Genomic DNA, 13,127 nt, shown 5'->3' on the forward strand with positions numbered 1-13,127 from the left:
AATCTGGATATTACAAATTCCTTGTGAAATCTGATGCTCGTCCCGCACTGCATTATGGAAAGACAGGCAGGAACATAGAGCTGCATGACTACAAGATGCCGTGTCCATGATTGATGACAAATGTAGAAAACAGACCACATCTGGCTTCAGGTTTACAGGATTCTTCACAAATTGACCAGAGACAGCCATTGAAGGCAGAACAGCTGAGGCACCAGTATGTTCAGAAATGTGATTTTGATAACTCTATTTGGTAAGACAGTTGTTTCTGCCTATGATAAGTGGAATGAATGTACCACAGTGCTGTGTAAGCATCCTCCAAAAAAACTGTTGCTCTGTTCACTGAATGCTATCAACAATGGCCACAAAAGGACTGAAAACCAAAAGAAATTCCTTCCTTCCTCAAACTCCTGCAAAATCTGTAGAATTGACACAACTCCCTGACACAACACAACTCACCTGCCAGAGTCTGCATCCTGATGCAAACAAGGGAATAATAATGATCACTTGTTTGTATGCCTAAAATCTTTTTTCTAAAGAAAAAATTGACTTTTATTTATTTCAGAAAGACAGACACTGTGCATACTAATGACATAATAGAAGCTTTTCTGTCAAGAGTTGGCATTTTAAAACCAAAGCAGATTCCTAGATTGAATTATATTCACTGATACTTTTCAAAAATCTTCGAATTTTTCAAGTTCAATTTTTTTTAGCAGTACCAATTCCACACACTTAAGTTAGTTCCATTAGTATAAGCACAGCAGAAACTACGTGAAGTCTTCCTTGGCATAAATCTACTAATTTACATACATGGAATAGCACGTGGAGATGGATCTGTAGGTGTCTTAGGTTGCTCAAAGAATCACTGGCAAAAGCAGGTTTAATATTAAAGTGTGACAGAGCTCATTGGCAAGGTTCACTCTACTACTTACACACAGAGATTAAAGCACCCAGAAAAAAATCAGACTGAAATCTAACCGAGCCCTAGACTTGATCAATGTCTTATGCCTAAAGATTTTAACCACACTTAAACTTAGCAGCACTTAACCAGTAGCCTAATTTAGACAATTTATCAAAAGATTCAATAGAATTTACTAAAAGCGCAATAGCACCTCCATTATAGAGCTACCTTATGAATCTAACCTACTTAAAAATCTAAGAAACATTTGCAGCACATTTGCTACAGCATAGTCACACTCACACACATGAACACCTAAAGGAGCATGTACAAGGTATTGATCTGTGAAAAATTCCCCTTTAAGTGCAGTACTCATATCAGATGCCACTGCATCTTCTCTACGGGTGAAGGTTTGAGTCTCAAGGAGTGGGGATATTGACCCAGGTTCCATGGGCGGCATTTGGCAGTGATCCTACAAGTATAGCAAACTTGAGAGTTTGCTGGCTTTGAGAGGTGTCCCACTCAGAGGGAGATTCCTGGTGAACCAGGAGAGCTCAAAGGGTCTCACTTAGGACTGCTGTTTATAGGGTCGCAAGGAGTTGGCTTTAGTCACAGTAATTTTCCATCGTGGTCACAATTCGGGTCGGTAACTTCCTTTGAAAGTTTGATAACAAAAATGTTGTTCCACTTGGATTGTCATTCAAGCAAGAAAAATAAATTTCCATGGCTGTTCATTAAAAAACAGGAGCTCATTAGACAGAACTAGTTCCTGGGAGCAGACAGGGCTTCCGATAAGAAGAAAATGAGGCTAGCCCGGGTGCTGTTCAACAAGGCTGAGGGCTAACAAGCATTTCTGAGATCATAGTGCATATTCAGTAAATATTTTTTTATTCTAAAAACATGTACATCAAGATATCAAGAATGTGTTTAGCTATGTTCTGTACTGTCTCTGGCCTTCAGGCAGTTAGGATGTTCCAAAGTGCTTGTTCTGGTCTTTCTTCTCACATCTTCTGTCTTGGCCAGAAGGAAGTAAACTTCTGGCACTTGACAGTTCACGCTACTTTACATATGTGCAGGCAACAGGTAAGAGGCAACGTGAAGCCTCCATATGCTGGGGAACTCACAGTCTTCCCAGATGCTATTCTCTGATCAAGAGCTTTCACATTGTCCCTTTTCAGTGCGAGGCTTAAAAAAGACCACATGAAACCCCTTTTCCCGCTACCAGTTACTCTTCCACAGTGCCTCATGCTCAAGTTTTAAAAACACTATCAGGAGTACTGCACATCCTTACTCTTCACCACACCACACCTATATCCTCAGGTCTTATCTCCACTAAAGAAACAAATGTTTCTGATAATAACTCTACCACAGTAACTACGCTACAAAGTCTTACTGCATACACATGGCACAAATTTGAATTTAGAATTCAGTGCTAGACTAGAGTGCCACTTCTCCTGAGGATTTAAAATGTTTAAAGTTGGTTAAGCTGCCTGAGGAGAGGTACATTTCACTACTCTATGGCACTGACATAGGCAGATTCCCAAGCAACCTGCTTTCTCTTTGCTCCCCAGGTACGTTTTGTTGCTCTGTTAACCTTCCTGTAATTGTGTGTGCCTGTTGCAGGTTACAGTCAATACAGCAACACTTTATGCAGGGACACTCTAGGACAGGAATGTTCTCTCTGAGACCCTTGTCAGGTCACAAGGTTGAACCTGCACCTCTTTTGGATTGCTTCCAAATCCTTGTCTTTGCACAACTTCGGCATAAGCGCAGGCAATACTTCCATATAGCACCAAGCATATGGATCCTGTATTTTCTTGTCAGCAGGTCAAATATTACTCTCAGATGCCTGCAGAGACTTTAGTCATTCCAATAAGAATCTTATGTATCACAGAGTTCAGCTCACATAGACAGCCAGGAGCAAAACAGCAAGGCAAACATACATCCTTGTTAAGAGAAGAAAATTTCTTGGGATTTCCCCTATTTTACCATGTCATACTCATAATTAGCATCTAATTAAGTACTCAATCTGCCAATCTCCAGCTTTTTCCAGCTACTACCAAATTAGTCAAGTTCAGACGTAGGTAGTTGTCCCAGCCACCACATATGTAGAATAAGACTAGAGAAAAGTTGCATGATTTACTTGAATTTGTAAATTACTATATCCAGGAGCAGAACTTAAAGGTCTCACTACCTGAATCCCAGTTATGGCTAACTGGTAATAGTCCCTGTTCCCAGAAGCAGTTTCTGCCCTTTTCTCATGCTTCCAAAATGACAATCTCGGTGAATCAGGGTGTTCAAGAAACTTTGGTTTCTATGCCTTCAGAAGGATGAATATTATTTCTGGACACTGGAGAACTTGGTCTCGCCCTCCACCACAAACATAAATGCAACCTCATCATCTGCGAGACCAACAGGAGAAATATTTGATTTCTGAGGCAGCCTCCACACCAAGCTGATTAAGGATCAAGCTCAAAGGCAAGTTACTCATCAAGGTGGTTCAGAAAAGGTAACTTTCAATTGTGGATGAGAGAGAGCTTTGTTTCATCTTATTGCTTCCTTTGCCAGCTATGACCTACTCCTCCCCTCAGGGTACACAGAGACTCATTTACAAACTCAGTGAATGCCAAATCAGTGCAGCTACACTTCCCTTGATGCTGACATCACCTCACATCTGTTCTTTCATTCACTTACACTAGCATTTTTATTATCACAGGATCCAGAAGACATGGTTTAATTGGCATCATAAGATGCCTACCGCTGCAGAAACAAGGGCTAGGAAAAGTCCTATTTCTGTGTAATATCGGTGCATTAACTGTTCTATCCTCAAACAAAGCGGGCTGAAGTGTTAGGTAAAGAAACTAACAGAAAAAAAAACAAAAACAAAAAACAAAACCCCAAGAGAAGTAGTAGTACCAAACATCAGCTTTACTCTTCTACCTCCCACTCCCCCTTCATAAATATCAGTATCAAATTATTGTACACTTTTCATGGGAAAATCTGTATGACACAAGCACAAAAAAAAAGGGTTAAGTTTATTCACAATCATACACATTAAGTCCCAATCCAAAAACTACTTCTGCATTACTTAAGTAATTAATGCTTAAGTATAATAATTTCACTAAGCATGATTACTCTCAATAAAAAGGAAATCATTTAATCAAGTTCCATCAAAAGAGGGGAGAGATTTTGTGTGGTGGGAGGTATAGCTGTTTGTGCTGCTTTAGACGGATAGATTCTTTCTTTAATTTGTCCAAAGTCTGTCTATACACACACATCTACATGCACACCATATCATATCACCTGTACAAAACTGACTCTACTTCTAAAATATAATGCAAAATGTTTTAGCAATTTTTAACCAAAATATGTCCTTAAAATTATTTCACTGCAACTACATAACTTCATACTGTTGGAAGACAGTGCAGTCCAGATAAAACTAAATTCAAATCAGTGTAAGATTTTGAAAATTTTTGAAAAAAAATTGTATTAAATTATTTATGATATACATGATGCTTTAGGCTGTGCAATGAGACAGTGGAGCAGAACAGCTTAATGAAACTACTCCCCACAAATGAACTGATACTTGGGAAACGGATAATTGTTTTAGAATTACCAAAGGCCTTGATCAACAAACATTTGCACATGTGATTTCCATGGAACCATTCCTGACAGTAGAGTTAAGTATCTGGATAAGTATTTGCAGGACTGAAGCCAAATCATACAATTGGACCCAAACTAAGAGCCCATTTGTTACCAATAAAATCTCAGTTTGAGAGTGGCTGATTATTATAATTATCATTGTTGGATAACACTGCACTTCAGATTAATTATTTTTTGCACTAGACATGAAAATATAACTTGTCTTTTCAGGGAATGATCTCAGTACCGTGGCCACGGCCTCCAAAACCCAAAGCTCATAGATAAAAATTAATAAAACACAGCAAAATAAGAAAACTGGAAGGTGATACAGAATGTACTGTCCCAGCAAAGCCATATAAAACTGCACTAGTTCCTGGGGACTTGCACTGTAATCCCACTGCATTCCTGCTTAGAGTTCCAGGAATTGCTGGTGCTTAGTATATTACGAGCTGGCTGGGGGTCTTTTTCATCTAAATGGCAAAGACATTCCAGGACAGTATTTTATTTGGGCACTGCTGCTTTAATATTCATTCTAAGGTCTCCAGTTAAAAAATAACAAGCTAATCCCTGTAGACTTTCAGGGAAAAAAAAAAAGCACAAGGACTATGTCAGGGTACCACGAGCTGCTGTCCTATACAGCTGAAACAGTTCACTATGTTAGTTTTGTACATTTCATATTTAAACCTCAATTCCGAAAGATAGAAGGAGGTAGCACTCCTTCAACAAGTGTCAGCAACATAATTTCAGACCCTACCCCTCCCCAACCACACTTATTTCTTTTATAATTCTCCAGGCAATAAATTTCTCTCATCTGATCAGTAAAATTGTACAGGAGATTCTCAGGTTTTCTCAGCCAACAGTACAGAGCGTATAGCATATGGATTTGCCACATGAATTGCTAAATCTCTGAGGAGCAAGCATGCTTTGATCACATCTTATTTTTTTAAAAGATGTTAGGGTATTTTCTTCTAAGTGAAGTCTAAAGCTGTTCTGGTATGTCAAAAACACCACATCACGTCCTGCCTTCAATCAGTTTACTTGAAGCCAAAGTAACCACACCTTATTTACCATGATTTTTACTGGGAAAAGAATCAGATCTGCTAGACAGTTCAAGTAAAGAAGTCAGGGAAAACACCATAAATTGTCTTAATCATGACCATTTAAATAGCCAACAGAGAATTAAGAAAGCAGTACATGCAGATGAAATATTATCTTGGCCAACAAACAGAATAAAAGAAAGTGATCTGGACTACTGAAAAATTGGTAGCAATTTTAAGCATTTGAAAGACAAATGGTATCGCAGGAAAGACTGGGTTAACAAGGGAGCACTTGAGGAAAGTCTAATCTCCGCTGGCATGCTGACTGGGAAGGTCAGCCCGGTGCACACGTTCTCAGCTGGAGTCAGGCTCCCTCTGCCCGGCCAATTGTCCTATGCACTTGAGATACCAACCAAATTGAAGGTGCCTTCACTCTGTCAGCGCTTTATATTCTACCAGTTTAAAGACAGCTTCCTTTTCCCTGTCAATATATGCAGTGTTTCCACAGAGCAAATGCTAAAGGAAGGAGGTAATGTGTGAGAGCCTTTTTTTTTCTCCTCTGAGCAGCAAGAGGCTCTTTAGGAAGCAGTGTAAAGAGTTATCTTTAGCACTGTATTCTCAAGTGAGAAGAATGACACTTCAAAATACATTTTCAATCCAAATTTTCTCAAAGAAACTAACTTTGACTTGATAAAGTACGTTTTGAAATTTAAAGCAAATCTCTTGAAAACTGTCAAATGTGAACTTTACATAGTTTGTTACTTCTACAGTTTTTGTTTACCTCTAATTTATCTCTGTGTATATTTCACCTTTGCATATGTGCTATCCCCACAAGTAGAGAGGAAATGCTATGTTTCCTTTTCAAAAGGGAGATTTAGCACTGAATTCTAAATCCAGAACCTGGATGCATGTCCATCCTCAATCAGGACAAGATTCAGATTACTAACTGAAACCACATGACAATCAGTTAATTTAAGGTCTATAAAGTTTGTAGCTATGTAAAGAAGAACTTTCTAAGAAAAGACACACATTTTATGAAATACTTCACTCCTAAATCTTGTCAGGGGGTCTGGAAGGTGTGAGAGACTTTATAAATCTCACTTCTTTGTAAGAAGATACACTGCTGTTTGATTGCTTTGAAAAACCATGGTCATTCCTAAAATACCTCTGATGAAGACACAGACAAGACTTGAGTTTGCACTGTGAGATCAGAATGACTAAAAGGGTGCAAATTTACCCCAAAGGGTTGGTCTTAATGATTCTGGGTATTCCTGTCACAGAAATTACTATATTTCTTATTTCAGAAGCTTTGTCAATTTCTGGGAACATACTTCTTTACCTTTAAAATAGTAAGTAATTTTTTCTCTCAGGTTCATTGTATTTTTTTTTTCTTTTCATTTTTTATGTTTAGTAGTCTTAAACACTTTCAGATATCCTAAAGGGTTTTGACTGTGCTCTACAGGAATAGTAATCATCAAATACAATAGTATAGCAATGAATAAAGTGGAAGGTCAAAATTTACTTGAAGACTGACAAGTTTGGAACCTTATAATATGCACTGATTTCTTCTTCATAGGTTCTACTGTAATAATATCAATGTTATTAAAGTTTTGAGAAAAAATTTTTCCTTAATAAATTATTTCTATGAAAAATCAAAAATTATATGGATCATATTTCATGAAGTGTTAGCATACATATTTAAAATGTACTTAAATTTAAACCTTTAAAGTAAACTATAATGTAAAAGGCAATATGCTGCAATATTTATATTTGTATTCATGCATGACTGTCAGTCTATGATGACAATATTTTGCAAACATTCTGCTTATCATTGACAGGTTTTGATCACAAACACGACATATGAATTTTTAGACGGCCATAGTATTTATAATAAATTTACTTTTTTGTATTGTCCAGGCCCATAACAAAGAACCTCAAAATCTGTAAGTGCTGTCTTCTATATTGTCACCACACAAGACTGAAAAGAAAATCTGTTTTCATCACTTGTAAAACTAAATATTCTTGAACAGGAGATTCCAGATTTTACACAATTTTTAACGAGTAATTAACGACAAGCCTGTTAACAATGGAGTTAGGATAAAGCATTTTTTCTTTAATGACTGGCTTTACCTCTAACTTTGAGCAAGTCCTGCTCCACTTCAGTTTTCCGCATCACAGCAAATAGTAACAATATTTCACTTACTCATGGGTTTGGTTTGAGAATTAATGAGGGTCCCATGTGCAAAAGACCTGTAGATTCTGGCTGCTTCTTTCCACTCTGAACTGATAGGAAAGTGACCTGTTCTTAATTTGAAAAAGAGACTCAGTGCTGCCCTTCATCAGCACATGGAATTCTCATTTATGTCAACAGGAGCTGCCTTGAATACATTGAATACATTACTTAGCCTAAAAGTAAATGAAGAAAAAGGAATGGAAAGAAACTCACAGATTCTCCTTGCCTGTTCTTAAAAAGTCTAACAGTTCATGACAGAAGACACATAATCATAAATAAAAATATTTTTGATGGGAGGCAAGAATTGCTGCCTGGAATTATAAATGAGAATGGAGAAAATTGTAGCAGGTCCATCTGTAGAGTACATTTAGCTCTGCTGCAAAAGCACCATCATAAAAAAAATGATGGTACATGCAAAATTCAGTCACCATAATATATCATATTCTGTAGACATTTGTCCTAAAATAAAACAAACCTTTAATGGCCTCAGCATTTCAGCTTTTCACACCATCTCCAGTACACACCAAGAAAACAGTTACCTTTTTCTCCTATGCAAGTGTTAAACTAAAGTAAAAATGTCAGAAATCTAGAAAAAATCCCCAAAGCTTTAAAAACTCAAACTTAATACAAGGCAGTACTACACACTGGTTTTGGTCAGATATATCTACGGTGCAAGAACAGAATTGACTAAAGAAGATTTTTTTTTCTGGAAAGAGATTAAATGTGAGTACATAATTTTAATCTCCTGCTTTGATCAGGGGTAAAAATTTTCACAGCAGAAAGAGACATTTTTGGTTTTTTAGGGAAAAAAAAACCCAAAACAGAAAGGAGAATAATCAAGGAGCAGCTGGTTGGCCATTACCAAGCTCAGGGAGGCAAACATGCCTGTAACAAGCAGGCATGTTTAAAAATTTGCCATTGCTTAGTCATCTACAGACAATGAGACTTGACAGTTCTTTACGGAAGGCAGGCAGGAGCTACAATTCTGCATAATTAGGCAATAATTAACCAATCCGAGGATAGCAACCTTGTGAATTTGGAAACGGTAAGTGTAGCTGCCTATGTGTATGAACTAGTGTTTTATACTTTATACTGCCTGCACGCAGTCTCGGTCTTTTAAAAGTCTGCCTGTCCAAATAACATTTTTTCACTTCAGGGTGTATGTTACTGAACAACAGAGGATTTTTGACTGGAGAAAGACATTCCTTCTGAAGGACAGAAGGATTTAAAAACAAAAGGGCAGACTAGATCACAATCCTCCCAAGAAGCAGGTTACCAGAGCCAGAAGACCCCCAGCAATGGTATTTTGACATCATCATGCATATGCTGTCTTCTTCTTCATAAATAGTCAAACAGTAGATCATCTCATGTTGCTCATTTTAGCATTCCTCCAAACAATGAAGAATTTAGGGTCTCTACTCCTTAACACAGGATATGTGCAGCTTAAGTATACCTTTATACCATCACTATCTACCTTTCTGCTTATGGCTTTCCAAAGCACCAGAAAACATAGTATCTTATGCATACTCAAAATCCTGACCTGCTACTTTTGGAACTAGTGGCAGACCTTGTATGTCTCTTAAGGATTGTATCTTTATTACACATAGCCAAAGTTTTGCTCTACTGTAAGTGGTTGTTCAGGAATGCTAACTGCTGACTCCTGCCTCCTAACATCATTAATAGCTTGGACTTTGAAATGTTTCTGATAAAATAAGCTAAAACTGATCTCAAGAAAAATTTCAGAATAGTATTTACATGCATAATACATAAAAAAGTCTTTCAGCTGCTCATCTTCTTTATAAATTTATGCTATTTTCATTAAATTAGGGTTTCCCCTAATATATACTTAGATTCGGTTGGTTGCATTTAATTTCCACCTTGTCTATGTTGTCATGTTTATACTTCTCTTAGAAGTCCATTTATAGCTTACTTTATTTTTTCAGGTGTAAGATATGTTTTATGTCATTTGAAGTATGGTATTAACAGAGAAGTGTGCTCAGAATGATCACTTTAGTACCCCACACACATAACGCTGTGAAAGCATCTTCACAGTAACTATAGCAGCAAGCATGTTAACAGCATGTCAAAATACGGAGACTGGACAAACACGTTCAAAACAGGCATACTTTATGCTGGAGATGAAAATAAGCAGTAAATAAACCTACTGGTCATGCAACCACAAAAAACTATGGAATCAGTAAGGAGAACACCAAAGGAACACTTAGAGCACCAGCACTTTCAACACACGAAATCACGAGAGGCAAAACGACGAACACTGAGCCAAAAATAAGGAAACAAAGAACGTTTCACCACAGTTTTGGGTGGGTTTTTTGGCTAATACAAAGTTTCTCCGTTCTCGCCGGCTCTGTCCCTACACGCTGTAACTCAGCGCGCCCGAGATACAGCGCAGTCCGCAAGCACCGCAGCCCGTCCCGGCGGGCATGCCCTGTCAGACGGGCACTGCGAGGCCCGGGGGAGCCTCCGGAGGGGCGGGGTGCGCCGGCCCGAGCACGGATCTGGACACAGGCACCTGTATCTGGGCACAGGCACTCCGGTCCCCGAGCGCTGCCCGCCTCCCGGGAGCGCGCTTTATTCACCGCCTTTGCTCCACCCGAGGGGAGATCTGTTAACGATTAAATCAGCAGCGGCCGCAGTTCAAAGCCCTGTCCCGGGAAGCAAAGGTGAAGATAACGACCCCGCGGATCGCATCGAGTTTCTGCTGTTGCAATCCCTTTTAATTACCCTTCAAACGGCACATCACACAGCGATCGTCCGGGCGCCGGACCGGGCACCGCGATAGCCAGATACCTATAAACCTTTACAACGCGCCCGCTGATTAAAAAGCGATTAGAAACTTATTTGAAGTCGGCTGTTCTCTCCGGGCACGGAGCGCCGCCTGTCAGCGCCGGGGCCGGCCCGAGCCCTCCCGCCGCCGCCGGCGCGCCCTGCCCGGCCCGCCCGCACTTACAGGTAGGAGGTGAAGACGCTGAGGTTGGCGGGCACGGCGGTGAGCCCGCGGTCGGAGCAGTCGGCGCGGAGCAGCACTCCGTCCAGCTCGCAGCGGCACGGCGCCGGACAGCCCCGCGGGCGCTGCGCGCCGCCCCGCGCCCCCCGCCGCAGCCCCGGCGGGCACAGCAGCAGCAGCAGCAGCAGCGGGAGGGCGCGGGCAGCGCGGGACGTCGCCATGGGGCCCGGGGGTACCTAGAGCCGCGGGGCGGCCGCTCTCATGCCCCGCGGCGCGGCGGGGGCGAAAGGCGGGCGCCCGTCTGGGCTCGAGGAGCTCCTGCGGCCGCCGCCGCCGCGCCGCTGTCTGTGGTAGCATCTCAGCTTACACGCTGCTTTAAAGCCCTGGAGCCGGCACCGCGCGCCCGCTGACGCCGCCCCAGCCTTGCCCGCTGTAGCGCGCCGGGCCCTGCCCGCGCCGCCGTGCGAGAGAGCGGGCGGGCGGGCGGGGGCGGCCGCGGGCCCGGCGGGCAGGAGGGAGGAGGGAGCGGGGGAACACCGCCTTCCGCCAGCCCTCCGTGCGGGCGGCGGCCGCGCCTCGGCCCTCGCCTCGGGCCGTGATCTCACACATTCACACAGTGGGTCAGGCTGGAGGGGACGGCAGTGGGGCATCTGGTCCAACCTCCCTGCTCAAGCAGTCATCCCGGAGCACACTGCGCAGGATGGCATCCAGGCGGTTCCTGAGTACCTCCACTGAGGGAGACTCCACAGCCTGTTCCAATGCGTGGTCACCCGCTCAGTAAAGAATAATCAGGTGGAACTTCTGTGCATCATACAGCCAAAGCACCATAGAATAAGCTGAGTTGGAAGGGACTCATCAGGACCATCAAGGCCAAATCCTGGCTCTGCACAGGACACCCCAAGAATCTCACCATGTGCAAGAGCATTGTCCAACTTCTGCGCGTGTCCTTGTATCCTAGTGGCTGGCACCACTGAGAAAAGCCCGGCTTCACCTTCTTGCCACTTCCTCCCCCGCGTCGGGGTATTTATACACATTAATGAGGTCCCCTCTCAGTCCTTTCTTCTTGAGGGGGAATGTCCCCTCGGGGCAGGGATGCATGTGGTGGATATTTCTGGAAAGTGGGAGAACAGGCAGTTGTGGAAGTGAGGGTAAGGTCCTGAGGCCATGGGGTGAGGGGTGGGTCTCTGGGGAGATGGGACAAAGGCTTGGGTGCTCCAGTGGGCTGTTAGGGAGATCTAAACTCTAAGGCCTTATTTAGTTGGACAACGGTCCAGCTGCGGACCATGCTCCTGGTCAATGATGGGGATCCACTCGCTTCCCTCACCACAGGGTCAAATCACAGGCTTGCCAACAGGCAACAGTTTTCTAAAGGAGACTGGCTGTTGATGGAAACTGAGTTCACAGTGAGGCTGCCACTGAAAGCTCTTGAGATGTTCCTCACCCATCTTCTTGCTAGAGGTTCTCCTTAGGTAGTGCACTTATGTAGTTCTCCTTAGGTAGTTCTTTTTAGGTAGTGCTACTCTTCTGTGACTGAGTGAGGTAAAGGTGAGGATGGCAAGTTTTTTTGAAACCTTTTTCCTCCAAATCAATTTTCAGAGTGAACAAAGTTGGCCACAAGCTCCAGATTTGAGACTAGCTGAGAGTTTAAGAACCCAGTCCCGGCCCAATTCCTGTTTAGACTGGTTACTAAATTGTTGGTCCAGCTACTCAATTTGCATTGGAGAACATTAGTTAAAGGTTTTCTGCTACACTCTTTGAATCTACAATTAAGTCTGAAATGAAAGCCTAATGAAAAGGCCAGCAAAATATGTGCTTTTATATTCTACCCAGTTTGTAACACCTGTTTTCACCTCTGGACCACATTCTGGTATGATCTGAACTACAGACTTGAACTCAAGACTTTTATCTGAAATAATAAAAGAGGAATTTGCTGTCTGGCTACTTAGACAGGCCAGAATGTTTTGGCCTACTGGGCCACTGTGAAACTTTTCCCCAAGCATCACCTTGTCCTAAGCTAATAACAACAGTGGTTGAAAGCATAAGGCGTCCTTGAGAAATGCCCGAAGAGAAAAATTCTCGAGGAAGAGGATTTTTCATTCGGTGCCATGATATGTGCCCAGGAGACCTCTTTCCCCAAAAGTTCTGGCTGTCTTTTGCCCACGTCTATAAGTTTATATTTTTCATAAGTGTAGTGAAACAGTTTTTATGTAACCTGAGGCTTTTATACACTTCTTTATTTTTATGTTCTAGAAAGCCAGGAGTATATTGTTTCTTCATTTTCTGTTGAGGGTTTATCAGCTTGCACAAGATACTTGAAGTTAGACAGATATAGATTAATTAGTAGTGACGGTTCAA

General features: G+C 41.8%; 1 protein-coding gene across 1 annotated transcript in view; it reads right to left on the reverse strand.

Annotated features, from left to right (window-relative positions):
• The window catches only part of LGR5 (leucine rich repeat containing G protein-coupled receptor 5), a gene marked incomplete at both ends in the record, with an annotated part of 87,113 nt that extends 76,120 nt beyond the window's left edge, over positions 1-10,993 (reverse strand). Inside the window, one exon of the mRNA XM_082279751.1 lies at positions 10,776-10,993. Coding sequence (XP_082135877.1) covers positions 10,776-10,993 — 218 coding nt within the window. The remainder of the gene's footprint in view (positions 1-10,775) is intronic.
• Between the last annotated feature and the right edge of the window lie 2,134 nt (positions 10,994-13,127).

The sequence above is a fragment of the Coloeus monedula genome (genome assembly GCF_965178545.1).
Source record: "Coloeus monedula genome assembly, chromosome: 4".
Taxonomy (NCBI): Eukaryota; Metazoa; Chordata; class Aves; order Passeriformes; family Corvidae; genus Coloeus; species Coloeus monedula.